Source organism: Symphalangus syndactylus, chromosome 13 (assembly GCF_028878055.3).
Source record: "Symphalangus syndactylus isolate Jambi chromosome 13, NHGRI_mSymSyn1-v2.1_pri, whole genome shotgun sequence".
In the NCBI taxonomy this organism is placed as follows: domain Eukaryota; kingdom Metazoa; phylum Chordata; class Mammalia; order Primates; family Hylobatidae; genus Symphalangus; species Symphalangus syndactylus.
Window position 1 is genome coordinate 66,976,216 of NC_072435.2, and position 19,661 is coordinate 66,995,876.

General features: G+C 37.9%; 1 protein-coding gene across 3 annotated transcripts in view; it reads left to right on the forward strand.

The window, feature by feature from the left end:
- LGR5 (leucine rich repeat containing G protein-coupled receptor 5) overlaps window positions 1-19,661 on the forward strand; it is a 150,275-nt gene that overhangs the window by 123,706 nt on the left and 6,908 nt on the right. For 2 of the 3 annotated variants that reach the window (XM_055238075.1, XM_055238077.1), the window contains 9 exons: window positions 543-611; window positions 2,734-2,805; window positions 6,663-6,734; window positions 6,889-6,957; window positions 7,098-7,169; window positions 11,768-11,833; window positions 13,114-13,185; window positions 18,120-18,191; window positions 19,001-19,126. In XM_055238075.1, coding sequence (XP_055094050.1) covers window positions 543-611; window positions 2,734-2,805; window positions 6,663-6,734; window positions 6,889-6,957; window positions 7,098-7,169; window positions 11,768-11,833; window positions 13,114-13,185; window positions 18,120-18,191; window positions 19,001-19,126 — 690 coding nt within the window. The remainder of the gene's footprint in view (window positions 1-542; window positions 612-2,733; window positions 2,806-6,662; window positions 6,735-6,888; window positions 6,958-7,097; window positions 7,170-11,767; window positions 11,834-13,113; window positions 13,186-18,119; window positions 18,192-19,000; window positions 19,127-19,661) is intronic. The other variant, XM_055238076.1, reaches the window with a different exon arrangement.

Consider the following 19,661-nt stretch of genomic DNA (forward strand, 5'->3'; position numbering starts at 1 on the left):
CTAGACCAAATGTCCTTTCTGAGAGTACCCTGTCTCACATAAACCTCTCCAGAAACAAGGTTCATCCTGGACTTCAGGCTAGGAGCGATGTGGGAACCCTGTGAAAGTCAAGGACAAAGCATCCCTGCAAGATTTCATATCACAAGGGAGTGAAGGAGGGAACAAGAAAAGGGATGTGATCCAGGAGCCCTGAGGAGTGCAAATTCACGCTGGCCCATTAGTGAGCCCGGTTCAGTTGAAGAGCTCCATCAGCTAGCCATCAACACCTGGCCAGAGAGACTCCCTTTCTTTTTTAGACGCCCCAGTGCCATTGAGTCCTGACTCTCAAATTTCTCATGATTAGTCAAATGACCATTTTAATGCAGATACTTATAGAATGTTGATAGTCAGCAAGCCAAGAAAATCTCTTTCCATAAAGAAAAGCAATGAGAACTTCCATTAGTCATATGGGTTCCTTGGAATCGCATGTTAACTTTCCTTGTAAATAGAGTATATATGAAGTTTTAAATAAAAAACTGAAAATACTGTGTACTCATTTTCAGAGATTTAAATTACAATAACCTTGATGAATTCCCCACTGCAATTAGGACACTCTCCAACCTTAAAGAACTGTAAGTAGGACAATTTTAATGGGAGAACTTTACCCTTTTGTGAATTTATTTAAAAATACATGTGATTGTTTTACATAATATGACTTGCTAGAAAATTTTAAGTTTATATAAATAATGATAAAGTACATTTGAAATATATTTTAATTGATTCTATCTCTAGCAAATACCAGATAATATTTTTTATTTATGCTGAGTTTTTCTAACATATATATAAAAGAAATACATATATTTCTGTAAGTCATATTCTTTTCTCTTTTTCTAAGCCATACATACTCTCCCAACATTTATATACTTTATGGATTTGTAGATTTTTAGTAGTAGACTAAAATGGAATTTAGTTGCTGAGCATTTCTGAGAACTTGAACATTTCTGGGTTGCATAAGTCTAGAAATAGATGAATCAAACTGTCTGTGCCTAGTAAAGTATGAGATGCATTCACATACATTGAAGCTGACCCTTGAACAACTAGGGGTTAGGGACAACAACCCTCGCACGGTAGAAAATCCACGTATAACTTTTGACTTCTTAAAAACTTAACTACTAAAAGCCTAATGTTGGCCAGAAGCCTTACCAATAATATAAACAGTCTATTAACACATATTTTGTATATGTATTCTGTACTGTATTCTTATAATAAAGTAAGCTAGAGGAAAGAAAATGTTATTTAAAAAATTCTAAGGAACAGAACATATATTTACTATTTATTAAGTGGAAGTGTATCATCATAAAGGTCTTCATCCCTGTCATCTTCACATTGAGGAGGCTGAGGAGGAAGAGGAAGAGGGATGTTTGTCTTGTTATCTCAGGGGTGGCAAAGGCAGAAGAAAACTCACATCTAAGTGGAGCCATGCAGGCCAGCTCAATGGGTCATGCCTGTAATCCCCGTGCTTTGGGAGGCCGAGGCAGGCAGATTACTTGAGGCAGGAGTTTGAGACCAGCCTGGCCAACATGGTGAAACCCCATCTCTACTAAAAATACAAAAATTGGCCAGGCCTGGTGGCACATGCCTGTAATCCCAGCTTCTTGGGATGCTGAGGCATGAGAATTGCTTTGAACCAGAGGGGCAGGGATTGCAGTGAGCCAAGACTGCACCACTGCACTCCAGCCTGGGAGACAGAACAAGATTCTGTCTCAACAACAACAACAAAAAAGTGGATCCATGCAGTTTAAATCCATTTTGTGCAAGGGTCAACTGTATTTCATTTGTAAATGTTTAATGAATCTTATTTAATTCTAAAACCCCACAATTTTACTAAAGAAAAGCTGACTTTCAGCCATTGGTTTGCATATACTGCCTTTTAGATGATAAAATTTAATTAGCTTTTTCATATCTAAAAAGATAAATAACCTATGTGAGTAATGTTCTAACACTTGGAAAGGAAAATAAACACAGAACCTCATTCCCCTAGCAGTGAGAAATAAGACATACAGCTAAAGGAGACACAGAGGAGCTTGTTTATAAGAAAAACCATTAGGGTGTTCTGACTCAGGAAATCCCATGTGTGGCTTAGCTAGGCAGTGGCTTCATGGCATGGGGTCACCTTATACAGCCACGGCCCGAATAAGCTCCAAAGATCATTGAATCTGCTTCTCAGCCATTCAGACAACATCAACAACAGCAGATGACAATCAGCTTATAACTACAGACTCACTGAGCTAGGGCACCTTTCTTCAAGTCAGAAAATTTTGTCCTCATAAGGAGACTACTTAAATCTTTACTTCACTGCAGCTTAAGTCAATTTTCTCTTCTAGCTTCAAATGGGGTCAGTAGGAGTGATCATAATCTCTCCAAAAATGGTTTCCTCTCTCTCAGGCTTTTATACAATGATGCTCTATTGGATATTAACAGATTTTCTTCTTATAACATTAGACTGTAAGTTTCCATGAAGTGCAGTTATTATTTTCAGATTCTTTATTTCTCTTTTAAGATGACAGCACATGACTTTTTTTTATCCCCTAGAGAGTAAATAACAGCACCTAAGTTTCAAGATGCATAGAGGAATTTAATATTGTCCTCTGGTTACTAAAGGTTCTGATTATTGCCACTGTTGTCAGGGTGGGGGACTCTATTAAATAATTTTACCCCACACAGGATTTTTTATAATGTTTTTTCTCTTTCTAGAGGATTTCATAGCAACAATATCAGGTCGATACCTGAGAAAGCATTTGTAGGCAACCCTTCTCTTATTACAATGTAAGTGACCATAATGCTTTTTGGTTTCTCCATCCTGAAATATAGCATATATTATATTTTTAAATACAATGAATATTCTATATTTGCCTGAGTTTTGTCTCAGTCAATCTAAGAGTTCATACAGAAAAGTATATATGCATGTATTTTGCCAGGTTCTAGCTGAACACTGAAATAATATTAAAGATTTTTTTAAAGATCACATTATGATTGGTATCTCCAGATGTGCTAGGTATCTTTAAAATAATCTTGTAAAATGCTTTTGATTACCTCTATTTTCTAAGGATAAAACTGACTTTTAGAGCATTAATGTCAAGTCTGCATAGTCATTCTGAACTTAAACCCAAGTATACTAGAAATGTAAATTATTATATACAAATGGATGTCTTTTACAGCAATAGACTCCAGCCTAAATTGATGGTAGGGGTTTTATACTGTTTTGTGCTAAGCCTCTATCTCCATTCATTATTATGCCCAAACATTCACATTTATACAAACTAGGATGTAATTCTAGAACGATAAATAATGTTTTAGAATGGTGTATATAAGGATTTATATGCCATAAAAGAATAAAATAGGCCAGGCACTGTGGCTCATGCCTGTAATTCTAACACTTTGGGAGGCCAATGCAGGAGGATCACTTGAGCCCAAGAGTTGGAGGTTACAGTGAACTATGATCACGCCTCCGAAGTCCATCATGGGCAACAGAGCCCTGTCTCAAACAAAAGGATAAAATAGAGTTACAACTACAAGTATAACTAATTTTATGTTTCACATTTAATACAGTAGAATGATGATATATAGTTCTGAGTATGAGGCTGGCTCTTAGACAAAAGGTTCCTCTCGGAGGCAGATTTGGAACACCATCAAACCTGAGGTTGTGAATGAGAAGCCTGAATATAGAAGAGGAGAGTAAGGACAACTGTTAAACATGACTCTAGGGGCACTTCTCAGCAGATGTTGGTCCTGTGCCAACTGGATTGACGGGCTTTCTGGGACCATGTGGTATTTGTCACAAATGAGCAGGAGTCCCAATTAGCCTTGACAACCAGAAGAAAAAAACTATTCATTGTTTCTGAAATGTTCTGGCAATATTTTGGCAAACTAAGAGTTTTAAAGTACATTGACAATAAACATTAGCCCTCATGAGAGAGTATTTGCGTATTAAGAGGTTGGCAAATTACATTGCCTTTGCTCCTCCTTCTGCAGCCACAGTACTGGTTTTTCGTCACTCTTTTGATATGCTAATACTCCTGAGGAACTAGCGGCGCCAACCCCCACCCTATATATATTAGAGCTCCTATCCACTATTTGACAGTGATGACCACTTTCTCCCGGAAACTCTCCTCTCCTTGCTCCTGCATCTGTTTCCATCTCTTCAAAGCCTGCATTTCTGTGAATGCTTTCCAGGTCCAGTTGGCTACCCATTCCTCATTTCCACCTCTGTAGTCCCCATCCTATCCATACCTCCTGACCTCCACTGCACCAGCCTCTCTGCCAGCCATGACATCTAGATTTTCACCAGTCTGCATGAGGCTGGCCTCCCTCCCTTCACCGTTGGCGGCGCTCATCTTCCTTGAAGCACAGCAACCATCTTGTTACTTCTGCTGTGAAACGTGCGTTCAGGATGTCTATTTACACTAAATGCAAACTCCTCACGCTGACATTCACAGCCTAAGGCCACACATGGCCTAAGCCAACCCTGTCAACCAGTTCCCCAAAGCTCTCCTCAATCACCCTAAGTCATAAACCAGACTGACTAAGTTATGTTCACAAAACAAAGCTCTTTTCTTATTTCCTTTGCTCCTACGATCCCATTCCCTCACTATGCTTCTTGAAATTCTGTCTTTCAGGGCCCATTTCAAATGCCATTTCTTGAAGTTTTTTATAATCTCTCCCAAACATATGACAGAGTTCCCTCCTGAGAACCCTAAAACTCCTTATGAGTGTTTATGATACTTCTGCCTTATGCACACAAGCATGTATATTCATATCTGCCCAGTGTGTGTGTGTGTGTGTGTATATATAGTGTGTGTATATATATACATATACATACATGCATATATATACATATAATATATATGCATATAATTGTGTTCACATACATGTACGTATATATATACACACATGTATATATACACACATACATATATACACATATACATATGTATATATACACATATATATGTGTATATGTGTATATATACATGTATATATACATATATGTATGTATGTGTATATATACACGTATATATACACATATATGTGTATATATACACGTATATATACACATATATGTGTATATATACACGTATATATACACATATATGTGTATATATAGTGTGCCCAGTGTGTGTGTGTATATACATACACACACTATATATATATATACACACACACACTGGGCACACTATATATATACATACATGTGTATATATATACACACGTATATATACATATGTGTGTATATATACATGTATACGTATGTGTGTATATATACGTATGTGTGTATATATACATGTGTATATATATATGTACATGTATGTGAACACAATTATAGTACATGGTATAGCTAAGAGCTAATAAGATATTAAGAGGAAAGCTCCATTTTTCATCATAAGGCCCATATTCCAGCTCCAGCTCTTTCTCTTACTGATTAATCCCGAGAGAAAAGTAGAGCTCAACGGGTAGGACAGAAGAGGATTTAGGTTTGTTGGGTAGCAACTGTATCCCAGGTTCTGTTTCAAATGTTACACATGCATTAGCTCTTTGAATTCTTATGCAAACCCTACCACTAAGCATTATTATCTCAGCTTAACAAATTAGAAAATTGAGGCTCTGGGAGGTAATGAGATTGCCAAGGTATCTCAGCCTCAATTTTCTCCTCCAAAAGTGAAGAAAATAGTATCTACACTATGAATCTCATAAAGTTGTTGCATGGACCAATTGAGCTATATATATATATATGCAAGAGATTTGTTAAGTACAAAGTGATATGCTGTTATTTATTTGCTTTATCCCAACTGAATCTAGGCTCCTTTACCGCAGGAACATCTTCTTCTTCAAACCCCCAGCATCTAGTATAATGCCAGGCCCAAAGTGTTACCAAATGACAGCTTTCTAATGAATCAATCTTTAAATCCTTTCATACCTACCCTCATACTTTAAACATGGTAGACATTAATGAATACTTTTTAAGTTTAATTGGACTAGAAGAATGACTCAGCTAAAAAGTATATGGCACTCCATTGACCAGGCAGTTTAAATACCATTACATTGAAAACATCTGTAAAACAAAATATTTTTTAAGCTCTAATAATGTCTCACCTTTTAAAACAATAATTAATTCAAGAAAATTCTAATTTTAGACGTATGCCAGAATAGCTCATTTCCTCTCCAATAATTTGATGAGTCTCTTGCGTATGTTATGGTGACCAGCAGATATAATAACCTTCAGTAGATATCGATAGGTAGACTTCATCTTTCATTAATTAATGATCTGATTGCCAGTACTTTGAATTACCTTTTTGCCACTCAGTGGATATTCTACAGATGTTGGAAGGAGACGAAACTGTTAAGTATTCAGTTTACTTGCTTTTCTCTTTAGTAGCTATCACTCCTATCTCCCTTGCTGTCAGAAATCTTCAATTTTATATAGTACAGATTCCTTACCAAAAGTCTCATACTGTGAGTCAAAACACTTTTGAGTCTTGCCTGAAACCAAGGAATTGGGAATGTTATGTAATACAGTATAATCAAAATTACGTAAGTACATTTACTGTATTTGTTCAAATTTTGAACAGATATCCATCTTTCAAATTCTATACTAAGATATTAATTGCTGTTTGGGTTTCTTTTAGACATTTCTATGACAATCCCATCCAGTTTGTTGGGAGATCTGCTTTTCAACATTTACCTGAACTAAGAACGCTGTAAGTTTCTATGTCTCTTATGGATCACTTTCCCTCTACAAGATTGCTGTGAAAAACCAAACGAATATTACAGGCTGAAGTGCTTTGAAAATGGCAATAAAAATTACCCGTTTAGAATCTTCTGCCAGTAATACTCATATACTCCTCTTTCTAGAACTCTGAATGGTGCCTCACAAATAACTGAATTTCCTGATTTAACTGGAACTGCAAACCTGGAGAGTCTGTAAGTACTGAGTAGACTCTTGACTTTGCCCAGAACATACACTGCCATTAGAGCTTGATCAGTCTTAACATCAGTGAGTCAAAATATGTCACTGTGTGATGCCCAAATGAAAGAATTATGTCTGGTTTGTGTTTTAACAGGACTTTAACTGGAGCACAGATCTCATCTCTTCCTCAAACTGTCTGCAATCAGTTACCTAATCTCCAAGTGCTGTGCGTATCAGTAAGGCAATAATGTTGTGTAAACAGGCAACTTCCATTTAGGGGTGAAATGGCAGACATGATTTCAATAATCTCTTTAAAAGAGGAGAGAGTTCTTTCCTTGCAGGTCTGCAGGAGGTCAGGCCTCCTTTGCCCTCTTTGGTCCAGGCTCCCTGACATGATCCTGGTAACAAAGGGTAATGTACCCTTTGTTTTCTAAGTCCCAAACAAGCTCCCACTAGACTTTCAGTTGACACATGTTTTCTTTCAGAAAACATATGAACAGGCCAAAATCACTTCATTTCCCCCTCTAAAGGCTTTGCAGGGCAGAACAAAATAACATAATGTATCAACCACCCAATATGGATGCCAAAATCAAAAATTGAGATATCAGATCCACACAATCCTTGATAAAGGTGATCAAACATTCTTCCAGTATAGTTGTCAGTGCCATGTTCTAATGTTTCCTGTAATGGTTAAATAGCTTGCATATGTTATTTCAATTGACTTGTGACTTTTTTCCTCTGCCTTTCCCATGTGTTATGAAAAAAGTAGTTTACATGGATTCAAGGAGCCTTGTTTTGACCTTCCATTTTCAGCCTTCTCCCTGAACTTCCACTCAACACAATTATTGTCCTCTCAAGCATTGCTGGGACTTAATAAAAGGACTCTTAATCTTTTGCCATGGCTCTGCACTCACATAGAAGGCACCTGTGGCAGTTGAACGCCTGTAATTTCACCATAAGCTTTACTTAGCGGCACTCGGAATGTTAAGTAGATAAACGGGAATGGCTGCCGCTGTGATTCTGCCTTGTCACTTCAGACTCCAGTTGCTCAATGATATGTGGGTGCAGTGACACTACATGATAGCCTTGGAGTCAGTGATTCACATCTGAAGGAGGGGAGTATAGAGCAAATCTTTCTCCGCCCTACCCCACCCCACCCCATGAAGTGCAGCTACAGATAAGAAAGCAGAATTAGAGAAGTTAATTTGTTAAAGTCACAAGGCAAGAAAGAAGCGAGTTTGAATTCAAATACAAACAATTTGATTGAATAACTGGGAGAAAGTGTGTGTATATCAGGTGGTAGAAATTTGGGGGGCTATGTTAGAATTCTGCCTACCACACCCAGAACAGGTATAATCATCCCCATTTCTCCAGAAAACTGGCACAGTTATGTGATTAGGATTTTACATACTGGAGCTAGTAAGTAAGGAGCCAGTGTTTAAACTGCATCTCTCTCTGCTATGTCACACAATGAGTGGTAACCACTCAGGTCTAGAACTGCATGAATGGAGGCTCACTGGCAAAATGACTTTAAAAGCAAAGGCTGCGGAGCCAACTTTTCTGGTTCAAATCCAGGCTCTCAATATGCCAGCATAGGATCTTGAGCACATTATTATTCCTCCTGGAGCTCAGTTTCCAATTCTATAAAAGGAGATGTAGCCACTTCCTTCAGAGGGTTCTCATGAGGACTGATTAAATGACTACATGTCAAACAGTTACAGCAGCACCTGGGACACTGTAACTCTGAGTCAGTGTTAACTGTTATCATCTTTCTCACTTCCCTGGAACCATTATTCTTTCCTCGAGTTGGAACTTGAAAAGCCGGGAGGAATACACATAACATTCATAGTAGATCTTGCCATTTTTAAAGCACTTTCACCTATAAATATTCATTTGTTCTTCCCAATGACCCTGCAAAATGGTGTCTTCTCATTTAGGAGAACTGAGAAAGATACCAATGCTTAGCCAGTGTATCAACCAAGTAGAATTAGATGAAGTTGAGACTAGAACCCAGGAGCCTCACCCCTAGTACAAGGTGCTTTATGTTCTCCTGGGAGTATAGATCTGAGAGCTCTCCCCCTTTGGCTAACTCATCCACTGAGTACTTGTTGCATGAGGAAATTTCACTGTACATGACTAGTTTTGCATCATGTGCATGGGAATTATTTAGCCCATTCTGTAGGCTATGTGTAACTTTCCCCACTTACTAGCTGGTCAACTTAGGCAAGTCATTTCATATTGTATGGGTAGAATTACAGTGTCTCCCTCATAAGGTGGCCACAGGGATTAAACCAGATAATTCAAGTAAAGTTATAAACATGGTACCTTTATATAAGAAGTGCTTGGCAATGGGCAAAGGATTCCCTGTTTAATAAATGGTGCTGAGAGAACTGGCTAGCCATATGCAGAAAATTGAAACTGGATCCCTTCCTTACACCTTATACAAAAATTAACTCAAGATGGATTAAGACTTAAATGTAAAACTCAAAATATAAAAACCCTAGAAGAAAATCTGGTCAATACCATTCAGGACATAGGCATGAGCCAAGATTTTATGATGAAATTGCCTAAAGCAATTGCAACAAAAGCAAAAATTGACAAATGGGATCTAATTAAACTAAAGAGCTTCTGCACAGCAAATGAAATTATCATCAGAGTGAACAGACAACCTACAGAATGGGAGAAAGTTTTTGCAATCTATCCATCTGCCAAGGGGCGAATATCCAGAATCTACAAGGAACTTAAGCAAATTTACAAGAAAAAAACAACCTATTAAAAAGTGGGCAAAGGATATGAACAGACACTTCTCAAAAAAGACATACATGCAGCCAACAAACACATGAAAAATAGTTCAACATCACTGATCATTAGAGAAACGCAAGTCAAAACCACAGTGAGATACCATCTCACACCAGTCAGAATGGCAATTATTAAAAAGTCAAGAAACAACAAATGATGGCGAGGTTGCAGAGAAATAGGAATGCTTTCACACTGTTGGTGGGAATGTAAATTAGTTCAACCATTGTGGAAGACAGTATGGCAATTCCTTAAATATTTAGGACCAGAAATACCATTTGACCCAGCAATCCCATAACTGGGTATATACCCAAAGGAATAGAAATCATTATATTATAAAGATACATGCACATGTATGTTCATTGAAGCACTATTCACAATAGCAAAGACATGGAATCAACCCAAATGCCTACCGATGATAGACTGGATAAAGAAAGTGTGCTACATATACACCATGGAATACTATACAGCCATAAGAAGAAATCAGATCATGTCCTTTGCAGGAACATGGATGAAGCTGGAAGTCATTATTCTCAGCAAACTAATGCAGGAACAGAAACCAAACATTGCAAGTTCTCACTTGCAAGTGGGAGCTGAACAATGAGAACACATGGACACAGGGAGGAAAACCACACTTACTGGGCCTTGCCAGGGGAGGGTGGGAGGGGGAAAGCATTAAGGAAAAAAGCTAATGCATCCTGGGCTTAATACCTAGGTGATGGGCTGACAGGTGCAGCAGACTACCATGGCACACGTTTACCTATGTAACAAACCTGTACATCCTGCACATGTACCCTAGAATTTTAAAAAAATTAAATAATTTTTTTAAAGTGCTTGGTCAGTGTTAGCCATGAAAATCATTAGGTAGAAGGCAACATTATGCCTTTATGTAGAAGGTAACACTGTGCCTTTATGTAGAAGGTCTTATGTTCCCTCTATTAAGAGGTAGACAATGAAGGAGTATCCCCTTTGCAGCCTGCAGAGATGAGTAAACCAATTATCAGCTTTGATAATATGTGTGTCCATTTTATTATATTCACTACTTTTCAAAAATATATACCATATTAATAATCAGGTATATTTGTGCATAGGTGTGAGATTTTGGAGGTATTGGGGGGGTATCTTTCAAACCTTCAGAAAGTTACAAATTTGGATTTACAAGCAGCTTCATTTGTACTATTTATGCGGAGTAAATGGACTTTATTCCTTTATAAATCCCATTTATTCAATAAATGTAGGATAAAGTGATCAATTATAAGACTAATTTGAAGCTCCTTAGAAAAAGTATGATTTTTCCCATTGCATAGTGGTGATCTGGTTTTAAGAATTAGAATCAGGCATGAAAATGTGTTAGTTGATTAGCCGATAACTTTTAAAACATGAAACAAAATTGTTCTTATATATCTATGTTACGTTATCTACCAACTTTCTTTTCTTTCAAGCTTTCTGCAAATTACAATGGCTTGCTTTAGATTAGTTATATTATACTATAAATATGTCCAGATGTTTTTGTTATTCTGTAATTTGTTGAATTTTGGCTGAAGATTTTCTTAGATTCCGTTCCCCTACCTCCTTCTTGTAGTGATTGATTTCAAAGCTCCTGCTATGTTTTGAATTGTTAGTTTTTTTTAAAGAGTTGATTAGAAAAGAAACAACAATGATTTATCTTAGCTGTAGAGATGTAGCAGCTCTTAGAGACAGAGGCACAATTATTTAATTTAATTTGTTCTCATTGCAGTAAGATAATAGCTAGAGCATTTAGAGAAGTACTAACAAAATATAAATGAATTCATTAAGTAAATTATTTAAATCAATTAAAGAAGTATAACAGTTACATTTCAGTAAACATTTGAATCTACTGGTTAATCCAATAATGCCTCTGACTACCTGCTCCATGTCAGGGCAGTGAAAATGTTCAGAGTCTGCCTTTGGGAGATATAACATCTTGGAGGGAAAAGGAGAGCAAAGCATATTTCTTTATGATTTATTTGTAACAGATTTTCCCTTTTTGCACCTTCTGTTATTCAGAGATCTGTCTTACAACCTATTAGAAGATTTACCCAGTTTTTCAGTCTGCCAAAAGCTTCAGAAAATGTAAGTCTAGAAGTCTCTAAGTCACCTAGCAAAAATCAAGAATCAAAACTCGCATTTCTCAGGGTCACTGGTTCATTTACCCTGTGGTTCACTGGGGAGACATGTGATCCTTTTCCTTCTTACACACACAAGGTGTGACTGTGCAGTGTGGTTAGAAAGTTGAGAAACATAGATAATATTATTTTTTCATGCACTGTACCATAATATTAGTAAAACATTTATTATATATCTGCTTTTTTCTCCCCCTAACTCAGAGTACTAGTGAATTGGGTGCGTTTGGGCTTTGAAATTTTTCTTATTTTAGAAGTACAACCAAACTTATATATCCAATGAGTGGTGTTATTTTTTAATATGTGGGGACTTGGGTTTGTTGGTGTGTTTGTTTCACAATGGTCAACTTTAGGGTAAGGCCATTATTTGTCATATTTAAGGTGCTACAGATGCTACTTATGCATGAAAACCTTTAGAATTCCTCTGTTAACATTGCCTCCCCTACAAAACATCAGCCTTGTTGTTTTTGTTTTTTCTCAAGATGGAGTCTTGCTCTGTCGCCCAGGCTGGAGTGCAATGGCACGATCTCGGCTCACTGCCACCTCCACCACGTGGGTTCAAGCAATTCTCCTGCCTCAGCCTCCCGAGTAGCTGGGATTACAGGCACCCACCACCATGCCCGGCTAATTTTTTGCATTTTTAGTAGAGACAAGGTTTCACCATGTTGGCCAGGCTGCTCTCGAACTCCTGACCTCGTGACCTGCCCACCTCATCCTCCCAAAGTGCTGGGATTACAGGCGTGAGCCACCGCGCACGGTCAGCCTTGTTGTTTCATAGTCACACTTCAGTTTTGATCAAAACAAATAACCATTTATCCCTTCACATTTAGTTTTTCTGTCAATGCCTTTGGGTGCTTAAGGGAAAAAAAACAAAGCAAATCCATCTGTAAAAGGTAAAGAATTTACCCTCCTGAAGACCCTCAAAGAATCCAAGAAAGGCTCAGAAGGCAGCACTAGGAGAAGAGTCCTCTGGTGTTTTGAATGATGATTCCATGTTTGGAATACTGTTTTATGTCCTCCCAAACAAACTAGCTCCTTTGAAAGAGACAATACTTGAGTGTGTAAATGGTAATGTTCTTTTTTAAACAAACAAAAATCAGTCACTTGATAGATACACTTCATGTGTTCCTTTGATTAAGGGCAGGTAGTCCCTCTATAAAAGTTATCTGAAGTCTGTAATCTTTGAAACCAGTAACTTTGAAATCAATCTTTGGAACCCTGTCATTTCAGTGACCTAAGACATAATGAAATCTACGAAATTAAAGTTGACACTTTCCAGCAGTTGCTTAGCCTCCGATCTCTGTGAGTATCACCTCCCGGTGCGTTCCCCAGCACAGAGCATTTTCTTTCTCTTTGGGGCCTTCCCCTAATGTTTTCTTTTCATTGTGTACTATTCTGGTTGGACTTTTGTGTGTATATTTGCTATGAAACATCAAGTATTTTGCTTCTGGTAATTTCCAGGAATAAATCTAAAAGTAGTAAATGTGCAATTATGCTCTCTACCAGTCAGCAGGCAGCAAGTTTTAATGAAGAGGAAGGAGGCTAAGCTGTTGACCAGCCTACTGTGTTTTCTGTCCACAATCTGGAATCGAAAGGAAACATTTTACATGCAAAAAATTGGATGATCACATAATTCTATCTGCCTGCTTTTTTTCCTGGTTAAGCAGTTTTTCAACGTGTGTCTCAAAGTGCTTAATAATCACCTGGAGGAGACTAAAAAACACAGACTCCAGAATCTTATCTGCCTCATGAGTTAGAATCTCTGGAGTGGGAACTGGGAATCTGCATTTTAACAAGTACACTAAGGTTTGAACACAGCTGTTCTAGGAATCACTTCTGTTGCTCAGGCAACTAAGATTTGTAAATACTTGTATTTAATTCCATTTTATGATTGAAATGTCATATATTAAATTTAAAAAAAAACTAGCAGATTGCTTTATGAAGTAACAGTTAAAACTTTTCTATACTGAAACTGGATTTCAACATGATTTTGATGAATGGTGATGATAGGTAATGTTTAAACTATAGTATGTTTGTTAAAAACCTTTCTCTTTTGCTGACTTCTAAAGTTTTTTTTTTACTTAAGAGACTATACCTTTGGTAAAATAATACTATTCCTCAAAAAACTTTAAATTTACCTTTAAGAGTCACTTTCTCCCAAAAGTTTACCTTAATAACCTTAATAATTTCCTCCCAAAAGTTTACTGGAATAACATCTTGTTCTGAATTTCGTTGTGTTGTCCTTCTCTTACCTTTAGTTGAAATCTACTTGTGGAGTGCTTTTACTTAAAAAAAAAAAAAAAAAAAGTGTAAAAGGAAAATACTGTTATTACCTGTCTTATTCACCCGGTTTGATGTCTGGCTGCCCCAAAAGTCAGTTCTATATTAAAAGGCGGGCGGATCACGAGGTCAGGAGTTCGAGACCAGCCTGGCCAACATGGTGAAACCCCATCTCTACTAAAAATACAAAAAATTAGCCGGGCATAGTGGCATGTGCCTGTAGTCCCAGCTACTCAGGAGGCTGAGGCAGGAGAATTGCTTGAACCCAGCAGGCGGAGGTTGCAGTGAGCCGAGATCATGCCATTGCATCCAGCCTGAGTGACAGAGCAAGACTCTTGTCTCAAAAAAAAAGGCTGATCTCTAAAGATACCAAAAGAATGTGACACAGACTCTGAAGAATAAATGTCTGAATCCCCCTGAATTCCTTCTTCCCCTGTGACCTCACATTCAGTCACTCACCAAACTGTGCCAATTCCAATTCATCCTCTCCACTCCTCTACCGCAGGCCCATTAATGATTCGTTTGGATCACTGTCATCCTCCCAACCAGTCCTTCTGTCATCTCTCTACCCATTCATCTTATTCTTTCTTAAATAAATATCTAATCATGTTATTTCCCTGCTTCAAAAACTTTCTAATTATTTCCCTGTTGTCTTCAAGATCAGACCAAACTTCCCAGCAACACTCTTCAAAATCTGATTCCAGCCTCCTGGTACAGTGTCATCTCTCCTCAGCACACTCCAGGTCCCTGACACATGAGCCACTGTTTCTCCTATTCCCATTGCCTATAGGATTCCTCCCCACCCATGACTTGTCCCTCTGCCCATTTCACAAGAACAAGATCTTCTATCTTTGGGCCCACTTCACTCTGATGCACTTTGCACATTCTCTACTATAGAACTCAATACTTAGCACTGTCATCAGGTAGACTATGCCATACTTGAAAACAATAAGAACTTTTTCAGGTTCCCATAAATTAAAGTTTCAGTAAAACTTCTAGCCCAGGGTCTAGTGCAGTGGCTTTTTCATTATTTGCTTAAGGATTTAAACATGTTCTGAGCACAAGATCAGGGACTGTGAAGTCAGTGTGCCTGCATTTGAATTGCAGCTCCTGAGATTACTCTGTAATTTATTACTCAAGTGACTTGTCACACAGTTTCTCTTTTTCCTCATGAGTATAATGAAGGTAATGATAATACCTGCCTCTTAGGGTTGTGGTGAGGGTTATGAGATTAAAACCTGTAAAAAACAAAACAAACCAAAACAAAACAAAACAAAAAAAAACCTTGTAACTGTACCTGGCACATTGTAACTATGCAACCTTATTATTATTATGAAAATAAGTATATAGCCTTTGAGGATTCTAGCAAGAAACAGAAGTCATTTAAGATGGTTGAAATGCAGAAATACCATTTGACCCAGCAATCCTATTACTGGGTATAGACCCCCAAAAATATAAATCACAATGTTGGGTGCAATGGTTCACACCTGTAATCCCAGCACTTTGGGAGGCTGAAGTGGGCAGAACACTTGAGGTCAGGAGTTCGAGACCAGTGTGGCCAACATGGTGAAACCCTGTCTCTACTAAAAATACAAAAAAATTAGCGGGGCATAGTGGTGGGTGCCTGTAATCCCAGCTACTCGGGAGGCTGAGGCAGGAGAATCTCTTGAAGCTGGGAGGCAGGGGTTGCAGTGAGCTGGGATCGCACCACTGCCCTCCAACCTGGGCGACAGAGTGAGACTCCATCTCAAAAAATATGTGTGTGTGTGTGTGTGTGTATCATTCTATTATAAAGATACATGCACACATATGTTCATTGCAGCACTATTCACAATAGCAAAGACATGGAATCAACCCAAATGCCCACCAATGATAGACTGGATAAAGAAAATGTGGTATATATACACCATGGAATACTATGCAGCCATAAGAAGGGATAAGATCATGTCCTTTACAGGCACATGGGTGGAGCTGGAAGCCATTACTCTCAGCAAACTAACACAGGAACAGAAAACCAAACACTGCATGTTCTCACTTATAAGTGGGAGCTCAACAATGAGAACATATGGACACAGGGAGTGAGATACCACACATCAGGGCCTATCAGGGTGGCAGGGGGAGGGAAAGCATCAGGATGAATAGCTAATGCATGCAGGGCTTAATACCTAGGTGATGGGTTGATAGGTGCAGCAAACCTACCAAGGCGCATGTTTACCTACGTAACAAACCTGCATATCCTGCACGTGTATCCTGGAACTTAAAATTAAATTAATTTTTTTAAAAAGACGGCTCAAATGAAAAGACACTTACATAGGTGTTGGCAGGGAACAAGCAAAGGATGGGTGTGCAGAAACCAGTAACATCTGGGGCTAGAGTCACAGGGAGGAAATGATGTTTCCAGGACAAAGAAAGAGCTTAAGCATGGAGAAGTGTTGCAGCCCTTGAGAAGTCTGTAGCTGCCATGAGAGACATGATTCCAAAACAGGGAAGAGAAGACCATGAGGGCCGTGACCTCCCTTTCCTTTGGGGGCTTCTCCTGAGAATACAACTGAGGCCATTAGGGAGCTCTGGGGATGCAGCCTGCAGGATCAGCCCCAGGCACAGAGCAGGGCAGGAAAGCAGAAAATGACTCCTCTGGGGCTGCTGGGAGGATTCCAGCTCACAGGCTCATGAACTGAAAAGGAATTACAGGCCTTTGAACATATAAATTCTCACATATTTACTTAAACCCCAGTCAAATCACTCTAAGCACCATGGCAGGACTTGGCCTACATTCCAGATATTCTGCTCCGTGAAGCTCTCCCAGGGCACCATGATCTACTTAAAGCTGCCAAAAAGACTCTGACAGATGGTATTACTTGCTCACCTCAGTGACATGTATTTCTTGAGCAGCTCAACAGAAGACAGTCTTCGCACTCAATTACCCAAAGCCCAGCCACCATTTGTAGCTTTCCTACCTTCCATACGTTTCCTCCCCTTGTTAGCTGCAATTTTCTTCTGTTCTGGGATCAAGGAAAAGACTTCCAGTTTCCTCCAGGAAAGGAGGACAGGTCCCTAAGGAACTTTCAAATGAGAATGTACATATTCTGTGAATACCATTTATTAAGGTAACCCTGGAGCCCAATATCATAAACTTTTCTACACTTAAGAAAAGTTGACTTTGTTTACTTTCAGTTCTCTCAAATGCCTACATCTTAGTTACCATTGTTAGTCATTTACAAAAATTAAAAATCTTAAATTCATCCTTCCTTTTTAAAAATGTAGTTCTTATTCCTGATAAATTATCTACAGAAGTTTTTGCAAAATGTTTTATTCCTACTTAATTATCTGCAGTTCATTACTCGTCCATGGGAAGTGAATTTTATTTCCCCATAAACTGTACTTTTTCTTTACTATCAAAGAATTTTATTTCTAACATATGTTGGCCCCTATTTTATTCATATCCTGGCTAATAATTTACTTGTCAGTATCCTTCCTGGAAATTTTCTTGAAAGCATCTTTGTGTTTCTCTCAAGGCCTAACATATATGAGTGATGTGCCCAAATTTTTTTAAGTTTCATTACATATCCAAGGACATTTTATAATTTAAAACTTACTTGTCAGAAGAAAAGACTCAGAAGTTTCTGTCCCTTCCCACAGTGCTACAACCACTTATTTTAGAAAGGCCCTAATAAAATTTTACAACCATGTTAAAGTTAACCTTTTAGCAAGAGTAAAAACCAAAATATCCACCTGAACGATGTTTCCTTGATTGGTTTTAACAAGCTTGATTTAAAGTTCTCTCATTAGTCATTTTATACCACTAATATCTTAATCTGAAGGGCAGTTCGATAAGTTAATTGTTTCTGATCTGAATGGAAATTAAATTAATTTTGGTAGAAGACTAAATGCATATGATAAAACTTCACATGTTCTTTATTCTATATAATTCTCTCATTTGCCTTTTTTTAAAATAGGAATTTGGCTTGGAACAAAATTGCTATTATTCACCCCAATGCATTTTCCACTTTACCATCCCTAATAAAGCTGTGAGTATTCCATAACTTGTTTATGGTATGTCTCTTAACAATTGAGGACCATCTAGTTAATTTTAAAAGTTGGCTTTGTTGAAGAAGCTGGATATGCACAGATTACCCGCCCTCTGTGTTCTCCATGCCTAGAGCTTGTCAGAGCCAGGGAGTTCTCCTGCTCCTCCAGGGCCACATGGGCCCTTAAGTGGATAATTGAAGATCTGGGTGACACGTGGTTCTCATTATTCAGCTGAAGTTTTTTATTTGTGCTTTGTAATCAGGTGGAATGGAATAAGATGTCAATTCAGGTCTGAAGGGCTTCCATTTTATTTTATGCCATTTTGACTGATAGAGAATCTTCCTGTCCCTTCTGCCCACGCCAACTTCCCATCTCTTGCTCCTTCCTATCCCCATCTCTTATTTAACAAAGAAAGAAGAAATTGGTTAGACAGAAGTTAGGAGAAGAGGAAGGGGAGTAAATACACCCCCTACACTTTTTACCTCTCACTCCTAATCTAGTCAGTATCACTTTTCAAATTAAATACAGCACCTTCCCCTTGATTTTAGATGTCCCCACCTGACAAAATGAAGCTGCATAGAGAACAATTTGAATACAGTTAAAACCTTTTCTCCCCTACAATCCTGATTGTGAATAGAAAAGTTATCAAGAGCTAAACCAAAATGGTTACTTTTACCATTAAGAGTAAGGACCCTGCTTAGAAGTTTTTATTGAGTAGTTTAACGATCTTTAGGTTGTTGTTTTTTTTTAACATAAACGTTTTATGCTAACATAGACTAAAAGCCAATTGTTGTTTGATGTTTTGCAGGGACCTATCGTCCAACCTCCTGTCGTCTTTTCCTGTAACTGGGTTACATGGTTTAACTCACTTAAAATTAACAGGAAATCATGCCTTACAGAGCTTGATATCATCTGAAAACTTTCCAGAACTCAAGTGAGTTTGTCATTAAAACTAATAAGATACATTTGTGGTCATGTGAAATAACAGATGTATTATGGTGGTGTTCTAAATTTATGAGGTCGTGAGACACTTCTGAATTGCATTTCATGCCCTCAAGTCTCCTAACCCTGGAGCATTGTTAGGACAAGCCCTGAAGTGGGAAAATGTGTCCTCCTGATCATATTTATTTTCCTTCTCAAAGATGCCTCCCAGAATCATAGAGTTCATAGGAGGAGTTTGAAAACAATTGATCCATGGGATATATATAAACTAGGGCATGTAATTAAATAACATTATAACATTATTCTACTCTTGTTTACAATTTTTAATTTAGCTTGTATGTATCTAATAAAATGTACTAAATTAATATTTGTTTGAGGAAGTAATGTTGCTTAAAATCTGTTATGCTTATTATTGACAAAGAAGTATCTTGAAAGATTATGTATTTTTTAACCCACGGTAGTTTTTACATACTTTTAAAATTATGAAAATAATAAAACCCCAAAAGAGAGTTGGGAAAGTATAAGAG